Source organism: Rhinatrema bivittatum, chromosome 9 (genome assembly GCF_901001135.1).
Source record: "Rhinatrema bivittatum chromosome 9, aRhiBiv1.1, whole genome shotgun sequence".
Classification (NCBI taxonomy): Eukaryota; Metazoa; Chordata; class Amphibia; order Gymnophiona; family Rhinatrematidae; genus Rhinatrema; species Rhinatrema bivittatum.
The window spans coordinates 8411943-8426809 of record NC_042623.1 but is presented as its reverse complement, the minus strand read 5'-3'; the positions used below and the strand labels follow the sequence as shown (position 1 = coordinate 8426809).

At 49.1% G+C, this 14867-nt stretch overlaps 1 protein-coding gene across 5 annotated transcripts in view; it reads right to left on the bottom strand.

Moving 5' to 3' along the window:
* The window catches only part of DMTF1 (cyclin D binding myb like transcription factor 1), a 128380-nt gene that overhangs the window by 70813 nt on the left and 42700 nt on the right, over window positions 1-14867 (bottom strand). For all 5 annotated transcript variants that reach the window (XM_029615216.1, XM_029615215.1, XM_029615218.1 and 2 more), the window contains exons 5-8: window positions 12918-13032; window positions 9471-9547; window positions 8230-8387; window positions 7000-7032 (exon numbers count right to left, since the gene is read on the bottom strand). In XM_029615216.1, the coding sequence (XP_029471076.1) occupies window positions 7000-7032; window positions 8230-8387; window positions 9471-9547; window positions 12918-13032 (383 nt within the window). The remainder of the gene's footprint in view (window positions 1-6999; window positions 7033-8229; window positions 8388-9470; window positions 9548-12917; window positions 13033-14867) is intronic.

Genomic DNA, 14867 nt, shown 5'->3' with positions numbered 1-14867 from the left:
ACCCTTGAATGGCAGCGCCCCGAGGTGAGCCTTAGAAGAGCCATCCGCCGCCCAGTTGCGTAGCCACAGGAGGCGGCGCGCCGAGACAGCCGCCACCATGGATCTAGACGAAGTGCGCAGCAGATCGTGGAGTGCATCTGCGCCATATGCTATTACCGCTTCCAACTTATCCGCTTGCGCTGCCTCGTCTGCCGAAAGATCCGCATTGGCTTGAAGGACCTGAGCCCAGCGTAAGCCAGCTCTCAAAGCGAAATTCGTACACATGGCGGCCCGAATTCCTAGCGCTGAAACCTCAAAAATCTTCTTGAGCTGTACTTCCAGCTTCCTGTCCTGAAGGTCCCGAAGGGCTGTCGCACCCGTAACCGGGATAGTAGATCTCTTCGTTACCGCCAAAACCGCCGAATCCAGCTTGGGAAACTTGAGAAGGTCCAGCGCATCCTCCGGGAGCGGGTAAAGCTTGTCCATGGCCTTGCTGACCTTCAACCCTAACTCCGGAGTGTCCCATTCCCGGAACATGATGTCCGTTGAAGAAAAATGGAACGGAAAAGCAACTGCCGGACCTGTGAGGCCTAACAGGACCGGATCCATGTTCGCTTCCTGACGAACCACCGCCGGAGGGGGGTTTATTCCCAGTTCCTGGATAATAGCTGGAATTAGAGGTGGCAATTCATCCCTACGGAAGAGCCTGACCACTTTGGGATCGTCCCCCTCCACTGCCTGTGAGCCTTTTGCTACGCCGGATGTAGCGGAGCCGTCCGCTCCCACATCGTCGGATCCCTTCTGGGTTTCCTCAGAGGAATCAGCGTCCGCCTCGGGGGAGGAATCGGTGTCCGCCTCCTGTGGGACGCCACGTGGAGGCCGCTTCCCCCGCAAGGCGCCCTGGGGCCCCTCCGCGACCCCCGAGGGCTTCCTGGACCTCTTCTGCGGTGGAGCTCTGCGAGCCTCACTCCGGCCGCGCTTGCTTTTTTTGTATTTCAGGACCTTGCGCAACAAAAGCGCAAGGTCCTCCGAAAGCGAGCTCGAATCAGAGGAAAAATCAGCGGGACTCCCCGGGGACCCTGTGTCCCCCGAGGGACCCCCTCCGACCACGATCCGCTGCGGGGAAAGCGCGGGAGGCAAGGCCGAAGGCTCTGCCGTTTCCCGCGCCATTTCGCGGCCCGTGGCCAAAATGGCCGCCACTCCCGCACTAAGCGGGAAAAGCTCTTGGGGCTTTTCTCCGGCGCCCCCCCCCCCGCACGGAGGCGATCGCGCGGGCCGCGAACGAGCCCCCCGAGGCGCCCCAGACGACCCCTCTCCGCCCGGGATGCAGGCCGCGCACAGACGCGCGCGCGCCGAGCCACAGGCCCGGCAGACCGAGCCGCGAGGCATGCCGGCGAAGAGGCGCGAAAACGGGGTAAGAGGAGCGACAAAAAATAAAAAATTCGAACGAACGGCCTCCCCCCGTCGGCGGCGCCCCCACTACGAGCGGCGACGTGAAGCAAGAGAGAGCCGGCACAGAAATAAAACAAACCTTTTTTTTTTTTTTTTTTAAGAAAAGCGCCTGTCGCTGTCCACGGTCCTGGAGCCCTAATCCAGCAGGGGTGAGTGAACCGGGCTCCCCGGTGTCACCCCTGACGCTGCTACTAGGCCAGCTGGGTCCTCGACCCTAGCAGCGGCCTCAACCAGGGGGGGGGTGGTCCCCTCAGAACCTCACAACCCCCCTGGGAGGCAGGGCAAAAGGGACCTAAGGACAATTTAGAAGAAAAAAAAAAATATTCCCAAATAGAAATCCGTAGCCTAAAACTGGCCTAACAAATCAAAAAAGGAACCGACCCTGACGGAATACCAGAACCAGGGCAGGCAGGGCTGTGACCGGACCTGCACCATCTACTGGAGACAGAGTAAGACTGAGGGGCTGTGACTGGCACAGGGGCATATATGGCTCCGCCCACAAGTTTTAGTCTGTCTCCATCTACTGGTGCGGAGTCACAACCCAGGTGTCCTGGACTGATCCTGGTACGTACAGGGAAATAACATTTATTTATTTATTTATTTATATATCGAGTTTTATATACCGTCATTCGGTTTCACCATCATAACGGTTTACAAAAATACAAAGGTTATAAGGTTAAGGAGGGTAACAAGGGTTTCAAAAGGTTCAAAAGATTGTTAACATAGGGATATCAAACAGGTTAGTTTCCGTTCAGTTTTTTTTCACGTTTCTATTCTTTGTTATAACCCATACTTGTGTTGAGTTTCATTTTTTCTTCAGGTTAGATCAGAGGGTGTTGGCGTTGTGTTGTTCATTGGGTGAGTTGGTATGCTTTGGTGAACATCCATGTTTTTAGATGTTTTTTGAAGATTTTTAGGTTTTCTTGAGTTCTGAGTTTGGTTAGGAGGGAGTTCCAGAGTTTTGGGCTACCCCCACCAGGCAAAGAGGAGAGCCACTGCTTTCTCTGAGAGTTCCCACTCTCTGGAATCTATGTGTTGACGGCTTAAGAAATCCGCTTGGACATTGTCCACTCCTGCTATGTGGGACGCCACCAGGCGGGAGAGGTGGAGTACCACCCCCGCCATTAACTTGTCCTTCTCCTGAGAGATATGGCGGCTCTTTGTTCCTCCTTGACGGTTGATGTACGCTACCATAGTGGCGTTGATGGCGAGTATCCTTACGGCTTGGCGATGAACTAGGGGGAAGAAACGCTTCAAAGCAAGACGAACCGCTCTGGTTTCGAGACGATTGATCGGCCACGTCGCTTGCACTGACGTCCATTGTCCCTGGGCCAACTGCGTTTGACACACAGCTCCCCATCTGGAAATGCTGGCATCCGTGGTGATGATCACCCACTGTGGGATCTCCAAGTCTATTCCCTGCAGCAAGTGATCCAGACTGAGCCACCGGCTCAGGCTGTCCTTGGCAACTTCCGGCAGCAGCAGGAGTGCTTGGAACTCCTGAGATACTGGTTTCCAGTGGGAGAGTAACGCCCTCTGCAAAGGACGCAAATGCGTAAAGGCCCAAGGAACCAAATCTATAGTTGAAGCCATCGAGCCCAGGACCTGGAGATAGTCCCATGCTGTGGGGAGTGAAAGGCAACGGAAGCACTGTACCTGAGAGATAAGCAACTGAGCACGGTCCTGTCGCAGGAAGACTTTGCCCAAATTGGTATTGAACCTTGCTCCTAAGTCGTCGAGTGTCTCAGAGGGAGTAAGGCTGCTCTTGGCAAAATTGAGAGAGTAGAGGAGCTGCAAGACTGTCGACCGCCCGCTGGCAAAGGTCCAGGGACTTTGCTTAAATGAGCCAGTTGTCCAGGTAGGGGTGGACTAGAATCCCCATCCTTCCGTAGGGCTGCTGCCACCACCACTATGACCTTGGTGAAGGTGTGGGGAGCAGTCGCTAGGCTGAAGGGTAGGGCCTGAAATTGAAAATGTTGACCGAGGATTTTGAAGTGAAGGAAGCGATGTTCAGATAAGCCTCCATCAAGTCCAAGGAGGCTAGGAATTCTCCGCGGTGTACCACCGCTATTGCGTAAGTCCCCATCATGAAATGTGGGATCCTGAGGGCCCTGTTACCCATCTTGAGATCCAGGATTGGACGGAAGGAGTCTGCCTTTTTGGGGAAGACGAAGTAGACGGAATAATGGCACCTAAGTCCATGAGCCGGTCGAGCATCTGACATACTACATGTTGTTTCTTCACTTGGCCGCAGGGAGAGAAGAGAAACCTGTCCCTTAGGGGTCAAGCAAATTCTGCTGTAGAATATCCAGAACCCATCGGTCTGAAGTAATTTTGACCCACTCCTCGTAGAAGAGGGAGAGACGTCTCCCTATCCTGGGGATCGAAGAGTGGGCCGGCAATTCTTCATTGGGAAGACTTGGAAGAGGCCTCCTGAGGGAGGCTCTCTCGAGCTGGTCTTCGACCACAAAAGGAATGAGACCAGGACTGCAACCGTGAGGAAGGAGGTCTTTGAGAGGCTGGTCTTGACTGTTGAAAATGCCGCTGACCCCAGAATCGGCTTCTAGTAGAACTGAACATCCTGGAGGTCAGAGGACGATCCTCCGGCAGCTTATGTACCTTGTTCTCTCCCAGGGATTTGATGAGTTGTTCAAGATCCTCACCAAACAGTAATTTGCCTTTGAAGGGGAGAGATCCCAGCTGAGTCTTAGACGAAGAATCAGCTGACCAATTACGGAGCCAGAGGATACGCCTGGCAGAGACTGTTCATACCATTGATCTAGCCAGGACGTGGAGTAAGTCATATGGCGCATCCACTCCATAAGCTTTTACCACCTCTAGGCGTTCCGCCTGTTGCGCTTCCTCTTGTGGCAGGTCTTGAGCACTGAGCAGCTGTTGGACCCATCTGAGACCTGCGCGCTGCAATAAAGAGCTGCACACTGTGGCTCTTACCCCCAAGGCTGATACCTCAAAAATCCTTTTGAGGTAGACCGAGCTTCCGATCCTGGAGGTCTCTGAGGACAGCTCCACCCGTGACTGGGATGGTAGTCCTTTTTGTGACTGCAGTTACCAACGCGTCTACCTTGGGGACTTTGAGGAGTTCTAGGAATTCCTCCGGGAGAGAATAGAGCTTGTCCATAGCCCTTCCTACTCTCAGACTAGACTCTGGTGAATCCCATTCTCTGAATAGCAATTGAAGGAGCATAGGATGAAACGGAAACATTTTCGCTGGTGGACGCATTCCGGCAAAGACGGGGTCCCCTTTCGTGGCCCCCGTACTGGTGCCAGGTGGATCCTGTGGAGCCTCAATATCCATAAGACATAAGAAAATGCCATACTGGGTCAGACCAAGGGTCCATCAAGCCCAGCATCCTGTTTCCAACAGTGGCCAATCCAGGCCATAAGAACCTGGCAAGTACCCAAAAACTAAGTCTATTCCATGTAACCATTGCTAATGGCAGTGGCTATTCTCTACGTGAACTTAATAGCAGGTAATGGACTTCTCCTCCAAGAACTTATCCAATCCTTTTTTAAACACAGCTATACTAACTGCACTAACCACATCCTCTGGCAACAAATTCCAGAGTTTAATTGTGCGTTGAGTAAAAAAGAACTTTCTCCGATTAGTTTTAAATGTGCCCCATGCTAACTTCATGGAGTGCCCCCTAGTCTTTCTACTATCCGAAAGAGTAAATAACCGATTCACATCTACCTGTTCTAGACCTCTCATGATTTTAAACACCTCTATCATATCCCCCCTCAGTCGTCTCTTCTCCAAGCTGAAAAGTCCTAACCTCTTTAGTCTTTCCTCATAGGGGAGTTGTTCCATTCCCCTAGACCAACTCTGCTAGGACATGGGGAATGAGAGAATCAAGTTCATCCCTCTGAAACAGGCATAAAACCCTAAGGTCATCCCCTTCCATGTGCATGTGAGAAGTCAGATCATCCTGGTCCGGCCCCAGAGCACCCTGGGGAGAGGGATCCGGATGGGGGACCACCCTGACTTGGGAGGATCCCTGAGGAGATGCAGTGGACCCCTGAGGAACTGCCACAGACTGCAGAGGATCTGTCAATCTAATCACCTTAGGAGGAGGGGGGCCTGAAGATGCATCCTGTGCAAAAGAGGCACAAAATCCTGTGCAAAAGAAGCACAAAATTCACTGAAGTGGAGGTCCTGAGTGAGGAATGGTAGGAAGGTCCCCTGGTGTTAACGGGAGTTAAAACCGGTGGGGAAGGAGAAAAACCGCTGTCTGAATCCTCATTTGGCTGCCTCGGAGTGCCCGGCTCTGAAAACAAAATGGCCACCGTTCCTGCGCTAGATGGGATCGGGGCCGGCCCCCCAGTGAGCAGTCGCATCTGGGAACGCAAAGCCGAATGTCCAGCCGGCCTCGAGGGACCGCCCCTGCTGGGGAGGCACCTCGAACAAATGCCTTCACAGGAGAGCCGCGTCCCGGGCACTCTGCAGGCAGCACATCGTGCTGAGAGCGGCATGGGGGAAGGGAAAGTCTGGTAATAAATAAGAAACACCCCCAGAGCCTGGCAGGAGCGGGTACGAGAACCTCCGCTCAGAAAACAACGACTTGGCTTTTTACAAAAAGCAGAGGAATGTCGCCTCTCTGCTAGCCGATGAAGGCGGCGTCTCAGGGCAGCGCGCCGTCGTGAGGCGGGAGAGGTTGGACCACCAACATTCACCCCTGGAAGTCAGAGAAGCCTGAGAAGGAAAAAGGTACAAAAACTTACCAAATCTACTCTGCAAAATGCCAGGTAATACTGCTCCCAGTTCTGTCTGCAAGTTTGGAAGTGACTGAGAAGCCAGAAACCCAATTTTTTTTTTTTTTTTAAACTTGATCCATCCAGACAGTGAAAGAAATTAAGAAGGAATGAGAGAGAGAAATCTAAACTTCTATCCTGCTGTAGCTGAAATGGGGACCCGCATGTTCTGCAACCTTCATCTGCTGGAGTCAGAGAAATACTGAAGGGACGCAGAGGGCGCTCCAGGCTATAAGAGAGCACCCTTCAAGCTTTTCTCTGACTCCATCCACTGTCTGGACTGATCCGGGTACGTGCAGGGAATGGGAGATCCTATCTGAAGAACAGGGTAAGGGCTCTGGGTAGGGCAGAAAGAGAGGAAGCAGCAATGTAGCCACACATCAGGAAAAGGAAAATATCTGGTTAGGAAGAACTGAAGAAAACCTTTTCTGGAATGAGGAAAATGCTAGGAATTGCGCGTCTCCCCACCTCCACAAATTTCTCTTCCACTTTGCCCTCACGCTATTTTCCCACATCAAGCTCATGCAGCCAATTACAGAAATAACTCAATTTGGTATTTTCTAAATCAAACCTTAATGTACTAATCCCCCTATGCAGGTGTATGCAAAAGCGAACACAAACTGCAGCAGCTCGGCTGGTAACGGTCCTGGCCTGACTGAACCCTGCGAGCTCCTCAGCCGTCACTTTGGATGGCCTGGATCTGGACGGAGGCCATGCCAGGCAAAGCATCCCAAAAACGTTCCCAGGGAAATCTCTACCACAGCAACCTCAGCAAGCAAGCAAGCGAGCGACACTTACTCTCTCAGCCTTTCGATTTCTTCAGGAGTGTATCTATGAAGTAACGAGAAAACAGAGAAATAAGGTGCACCCCAAAACCAGCAGCAATCATTTCCGGTGAAATCAAGCAGGGCGTGCTAATAACCAGGACCACAGTAATCCCGCCCTCTTTCTTTCCAGGTAAGTAATCGCAAGTCTTCCTCCTAGCTTCGGAGATATGCCGTCACTTCTGCTTTGCGCTCATGTTGTTTGCACAAGAGCACGAGGAGGGCAGATCTGGGGAGAAAGGGAACCAATCCCATCCAGAACACCGGAGCTAAATATATTAGGGGAAAAAAACTACCATTTCATCTTCAGTTTTAAATACCGGCAAAAATATACAAGAATTAAAAGCCTAGGAGTGACCTGGGCTATGCGAAGGGCACCTTGGTCTCCGGGGCCATACAGCTGCCGCTGTAGGTTGAATTGAAATGCCTCCCCTTTTCAGCGAGCATGGCACATTCTCCGGCAGCGGCACAGCCCGGCAGCTATGTTAAAGGAAGCCCTCCTTCCCCACTAAGGGAGACCGGCATAAGAGCTTGCAGTGAAGGCCGCTATCACCCAACAAAAAGGATGAGAAAATATCTAAAATATATAAAGGAAGCCCTCCTTCCCCACTAAGGGAGACGGCATAAGAGCTTGCAGTGAAGGCCGCAATCACCCAACAAAAAGGATGAGAAAATATCTAAAATAAGGATTGCATTTTGAGCTCCGAAACCCCCCATATATCCAGTTCACTGTATGTAGTGCTACATAACAGAGTTAGATAACTCACGGCAAAGTCTATAGTGGCCAAAAAACGTTCAGTTAACATAAAAGCTGCTTTAAGATGTTTTAAATCTTATGTAGGTGTACGGCAGGCTGCAGATCTTTTACGGAACATGCAGAATCATTATCAGGATGCTCTGTAAAAGAAGTTATCTGCCTGTCTAACCACAGTAATACATCAGCTTTAACCATCTGCTTGTCCTAGGTTTAAACGGCAATGGCAGACATAATCTGCAATATTAGAATTTTTTTTTGCAATTATACTTCCAAAACAAGACATATCGTGGGTTTTAAATACATAACTGGCACAAACAAGATATCGCAAGGCAAAACTGCACCCCAAGAGTGATCTGTGCCTTTTCAGCATGCAGGCCAGAGCCTAAGGGGGTCCAATTCCTACTCCAGGACAGCAGACAGCATTAGCACCATTCCTGCGATTCTTACTTTCCCACATGGTTCCTGTCGTCATACATGCGGAGCACCCGTCTGTACACGGCAAAGAGCGGGCGGTTCAGGCCCCATGCTATCGTTCTGTAAAAGTCTTTCCTCTCGTCCTTTGACATCTCAAAGATGATTTCTGTGGCATCTTTTATGCCACGTGCCTAGAAAAGCAAAACATTGAACACACGTTTTCACGCACTAAAACCTTTCCAAAGCCAACCAGAAAGCCCTACGTGCTAGCTTCAGCTTTATAAATTGCGCGGTTTAGACACAAATCCCCCATATCTAAACATATACCAAAATGTAGCATGAGAACAGCTTGTAAACCCGAAGTCTGCAAGCATGATACAGACAGAGCATGTTCTAAAGGAACATTTGTTACATGAATACAGAGTTTCTGCATATGTGCATTTGCCGAGCGATATGGGGGGCAATTTCGAACCTTTGGGCAGCAAAAAAAAGAAAAAAATAAAAGGGGGCCAGCCTTCCCCACCCGCCCAGCAGAAAATCCCCTCACATCCACCAACGTAAAAACAGGATTTCAACATTCAAGGAGTGCAAAGGGAAGGAATTTATTCAGTTGCACCTGGCAATGAAGTAGTTACCCAGACAGAACTGGCAGCTGCTGGTAAAAAGTACCCCGCCGCAAGCAGCTATAGGTAAAAGTACCCCACCGCGAGCAGCTGCCGGTAAAAGTACCCCGCCGCAAGCAGCTGCCGGTAAAAGTACCCCACCGCAAGCAGCTGCCGGTAAAAGTACCCCACCGCAAGCAGCTGCCGGTAAAAGTACCCCACCGCAAGCAGCTGCCGGTAAAAGTACCCCACCGCAAGCAGCTGCAGGTAAAAGTATCCCACCGCAAGCAGCTGCAGGTAAAAGTACCCCACCGCAAGCAGCTGCCGGTAAAAGTACCCCACTGCAAGCAGCTGCCGGTAAAAGTACCCCACCGCAAGCAGCTGCCGGTAAAAGTACCCCACCGCAAGCAGCTGCCGGTAAAAGTACCCCACTGCAAGCAGCTGCAAAGTCTGCAGGCACAAAATGATCCCTGCTGCCTGTCAGCCCCTGAATTCTCAAACTCTGGGGGAAATTTCCCTTTGGAAAGAAGCTTGTATGCCCGCGGAGAAGCAAGGGCATACAAGCAAAAACCAAATGTTTTTAAAAACTGCTCCCCCCTATGCACATTGTAGAACCCACCCAGCAGTTTTACAGCCTACGCCCCAATATGTAGCCACAACATTACCAAGTACCTTTAAATACTGCTCAATGTTACTCATTAAAAGATCGATCTCTTCTTTCGACCACATGCCCTGCTTCCATTTATGACCTACCAAGAAGACGGAAAAGCAATTCCATTTAAACAGAAGTGATTTAGCTTTTGCTAAGACTAAGAAATCGGCATAATTAAAAGAATTACTGTGATCAGGAAATAAGGAGCAGTGCTATCCATTTAAAACAGCTGAGGATTTTCCAAATTGTCAGCTAGATTTGCAATGCCCAGAGAATTATTTTTTCTGTAAATTGAATAATACTGAGCACCTGGAAGTTTTAATTCAGTTGCAGGAATTCTCCATGTTAAATATATTCTGAGGCAAAACCTGGATGAACAGGGTTTGTTTTGCTAACCTCAGTTGAAAGGAAATACATGGATTCATATTTAAGGTTTTTTTTGCTTTAATATTCCACTTTTCAGCACTTCAAAGTAGATTACATTCAGGTACTGCATGTATTACAACCGCAAAAAAAAAAAAAAAGGAAAATCAAGTTTTATTTTTTAAAAACAAAGAAAAGGCAACTTTCCAAAGGGATCTAGCTGCCTCTTTTCTTGCAAAGAGACAGAAAATGCTCAGACTGTTCGATCTCCACTTTGAGTTGCTTGTCCTGCATGTTATTCTTGCTTTGTGTTTCTTCTGTTTGTCAGAATATCTCATGATAAATTGTATTCTCCGCTTTGGGCTGTGAAAAACAGATTAGATACATAAAAAATAAAATTGCCTGCAGCAAGGGTGAGCCAATCAAAAGGTATCCTGACCAACAGAAGAAACACAAAGCATGAATTTATCACAACGAAACATCAAACAAATAAAATCAGAAAATAACCAAGCACAGCTGCAACTGCAAAATGGCAAGAACTATAATAAAAGCACAATACAAGTGCAACAGATAAAACAGCACATAAAATAACAAACACAAACACTAAAATGAACTTCCTGAAACTCAAAATTAATTACCAGCCAAAGCTCCTTTGGAAGGCAGTTCCAGAGTTGAGGAGCAATATGCTGAAAAGCCTAAGTTGGGTTTTTAATTATATTTTATATTCTCTGTGGGCCGGATTTTAATATCTGCGCATGTTATAAAATCTGGGGTCGGCGCACGCAAGGGGGTGCACAAGCCGAGCCCTAGGGGAGCCCAGATGGCTTTCCCCGTTTCCTCCGAGGCCGCTCCGGAGCGGCCTCAGAGGGAACCTTCCTTCCGCCCCCCCCTTCCCCTATCTAACCCGCCCCCCAGCCCTACCTAAATCCCCCCACCTTAATTTTATTATTTACACCTGCCTCTGGACAGGCGTAGGTTGTGCGCGCCGGCCAGGTGCCAGCACGCGATCCCTGGGCCCAGCGGCAGTGGAGAGGCCTCTGGCCACGCCCAACCTCTCCCCGCTCCGCCCATTTTTTCAAGCCCCGGGACTTACAAGCATCCCAGGGCTTGCGCGCATCGTCGAGCCTATGCGAAATAGGCTCGGTGCACGCAGGAGCGGGTTTAAAAGGGTCACGCGTGTAACACTTTTAAAATCCTCCTTTGTGTGTGTTTATATTCAACCTATCAGTTAGGTAATTGTTTAATCTTATGGTCTTCGCTTAAATCTTAAGTTCTTATCTTTAGCCTGGAGAAGAGACGGCTGAGGGGAGATATGATAGAGAGCTATAAAATAATGAGTGGAATGGAACAAGTAAACGTTAATCAGTTGTTTACTCTTTCAAAGAGTACAAAGACCAGGGGTCACACAATGAAGTTACTATGTGATACCTTTAAAACTAATAAGAGAAAATGCTTTTTTACTCAACGCATAATTAAGCTCTGGAATTCATTGCCAGAGGATGTGGTGAAAGCTGTCGGTGTAGCTGCATTTAAAAAAAGGTTTGGACAAGTTCCTGGAAGAAAAGTCCATTAACCATTATATTAAGGTGGAGCTGCAGAAATCCCCTGCTTATTCTTGGGATAAGCAGCTTGGAATCTTATCTACCCCTTGGGATCCTGCCAGGTGCTTGTGACCTGGATTGGTCACTGTTGGACACAGGATACTGGGCTTGATGGACCTTTGGTCTGACCCGTATGGCAAGTCTTATGTTCTTTTTCGTTTTTCTGTTCTCCATCACTATTCACATTTTGTCTCCCCATATTAATAACAACATGTTATTTTTATTTTTCTGTAAAGAAAATTCAAAGATGTACAAAAAACCAAAAACCAATGGATATAAACATGGAAAAATGTATGTATGATTTCCACTGGGTAACTGCATTTACATGCAACAACTTTTAAATATTTTCATACAAATAATACATTTATAGCATCTAATAATAAGGAATAAAGTAACATTTCAACAAGCAACAGTGAGAAGGGAGGATGAGAAGAGTGAGTGCCAGAGGGAGTATGGAGGAGAGGAGGCGGAGAGCAACTGCCAGAGGGAGTTTGGGAGGAGGGGGAAGGGTGAGAGTGAGTGCCAGAGGGAGTATGGAGGAGAGGAGGCGGAGAGCAACTGCCAGAGGGAGTTTGGGAGGAGGGGGAAGGGTGAGAGTGAATGCCAGAAGGAGTTTGGAGGGGGAAGGGGAAGAGTGAGAGTGAGTGCCAGTGGGAATTTGGGGGGAGGAGGAGGTGGAGAGTGAGGTCCAGAAGGAGACAGGAAGGGTGAGAGTGAGTGGCAGAGGGAGTTTGGGGAGGAGGGGGAGGGTAAGAGTGAGTACCAGAGGGAGTTTGAGGAGGGGGGGAAGGGTAAGAGTGAGTGCCAGAGGAAAGGTTGTGAATGAGTGTCAGAGGGAGTTTGGGGAGAGGGGGAAGCTGAAAGTGAGTGTCAGAGAGAGTTTGGGGAGAGTTTGGGGAGAGGAGGAAGGTGAAAGTGAATGTCAGAGGGAGTTTGGGGAGAGGGGGAAGGTGAAAGTGAGTGTCAGAGGAAAGAGTGAGAGTGAGTGTCAGAGGGAGTTTGGAGAGAGGGGGAAGGTGAAAGTGAGTGTCAGAGAGAGTTTGGAGAGAGGGTGAAGGTGAAAGTGAATGCCAGAGGGAGTTTGGGGAGAGGGGGAAGGTGAGAGCGAGTGCCAGAGGGGGTTTGAGGGGAGGGTGAGAGCGAGTGCCAGAGGAAGTTTGGGGGGAGGGGGAAGGGTGAGAGTGAGTATCAGAGGGAAGGGTGAGAGCAAGTGTCAGAGGGAAGAGTGAGAGCCAGAGGAGGAGTTTTTGTTTTTTTTTTTGGGGGGGGGGGAGAGTGAGTGAAAGGGGGGATATATAGGGGGAGGGTGTAAGAGGAAATGGGGAAAGTGAGTGGGAGGGAGTTACATGGACATGAGGTGATTGTGGCCAGGGCTGAGAAAGGCTGTGCTGTAGGATGATCCCGATTCCTATGTCTACCTCAGACAGCACAAGCTCAAAAAGACTTCAGTGAAAGCTTTCTGCACACAGGATGGCCCCTCTAGCTCTCAGTCACGAGTCCCACCTTTGTTGGTTAGGGAATCCTTATCTTCTTTGGTTGTGAACCAGGCCTGACTGACCGCTGGGATCTCTTTACTGCCTAATGGAGACATTTCATCCAGTTGTTCATTCTGGAGAATCTTGAAGAGATGACATGAAACGGAGAACCCGTCAGCAGTTAAATCTGTTTCTGAACCACGAATACATCGTGAAATAAGATTCTTGCTGATGGGGCCTGTGCAGGTGACGTTTCTCTGCAGCACAGAAGTTTTTACACCGGGTATGGCTTGGTGCCCTGCAACGCTGCAATCTGCTCTGAGCTCAACAGTTCTCAACGCAGGTGGCAAGGTCTGTCACAGGACATTCAACACAGAAACATGGCTTACGTGGTTCTGATCACAGAGGGAGAATGGGATCAAGAAGATGGCATACAAAACACGACCCATTTTCCACTCCCTCTCTCCTGAAAAAGCTTTCTTAAGTAGCACTTCAACAGTTAATGTTTTCCGTTCTTAGCTGAAGCTGTGCACAGAGACACCAGTTGTTGCAATGCTTTGTACCCGCTGGCCTGCAAGTGAATTTTCAAAGGGAAACACCCTGCAGCGTTTCCTATTCAAAATTCACCCAGAGTGCCTACCCCACATATTTTTATATCCACAAAGTTTGCATCTGCATGGAAGCAGGTGCAAAAGAAGTACGAGAAAGTATGCATGGAGATGTGAAAATGAAATCACTGTGCAAACCTTCCCTTCCTGCCCCTTTCCCCTCACATTTACCCATCTAAAATGTATAATTATTGCCCCTAGATGTCTTAAGTATTTAGAAATGTTTTGGGATGCTACAGCCAAGCAGATCTTATTAATACCGGCACGCTTCACTGCAATCCTCCTCCTTCAGACTGGAGATGCTTTTAATGTGCACCCACAGGGACATCCTGGTCACTTTTGCTCCTCCAATGCGTTTTGTGCAGCAAGTCAAAATGTCCATGCTAACCACCCTCTAACGCAAAGATTCCCAAACCTGTCCTGAGGGGACCCCCAGTCAGTCAGGCTTTCAGGATATTCGCAATGAATATGCATGAGATAAAATGTGCACGTTATGGAGGCAGTGCATGCAAATTTAGATCATGCATATATTCACTGTGGATATCCTGAAAACCCCACAGGCCAGAGGTCCTCCAGGACAGGTTAGGAAACCTCTGCTCTAGTGTTAAAGACCAATGAAAGAGCTAGAGTTAATATTCTGCCATGGGACTTGGGCCTCGGCTAATTTTGAACCTTCTGGTGAATGTTTAGAATCAGATTATCATCATTAAAAATCTGGTTTTATTATAACTGGCTCCTTGATTCTGAAAACCCGTAAAGGAGCAATTTCACCTCCAGTCTCCCAGGGAGTGCACCTGCATAGTGCCAGTCGGCCTGCTGAAAGAGAGGCCATCTCTTACAGAACGTCACTCTGTGTGTCTGTATTTTGGTTTGCAGTGGAAAATGTTATTTCGCACATGAAACTATACCTCCTTCATAGGACAGACATAGGCCTTCTAATTAACAGGGTGAAAACAGCGCAGGCAAACACCAGCCTTTCTGCGTGCTAGGCTCACTCACTAAGTCAGCAGGCTGAGACCTGCGGCCAGCTAACTCTAAAGCCCAGCCCGGACTTTTATTTCTCATGCTCTGCTGGCACTGGGACTTCAGTACAATCCAGTGCACACTTCTCAGGGGGAACCTTAGAAGAAGAAATGGCCTGATGGAGCTGCCTCATCAGAGCGTGCCCAGCTCCTGCGGGTGTGTTTGTTAGACTGGGGAAGTACAATTCAGTTTTCAAATTCATAGGTGCTAATTTGTCCCACCCACACAGACAGCAGGTGAAAGGTATAGGACTGCTATCAACGTGCACGCTCTGCAGGACCTCACTAAACAGAGAAACAATGCGGAGAGCTCCTTTTGGAAGATTTGCATAAAGTCTCTGTGCATTA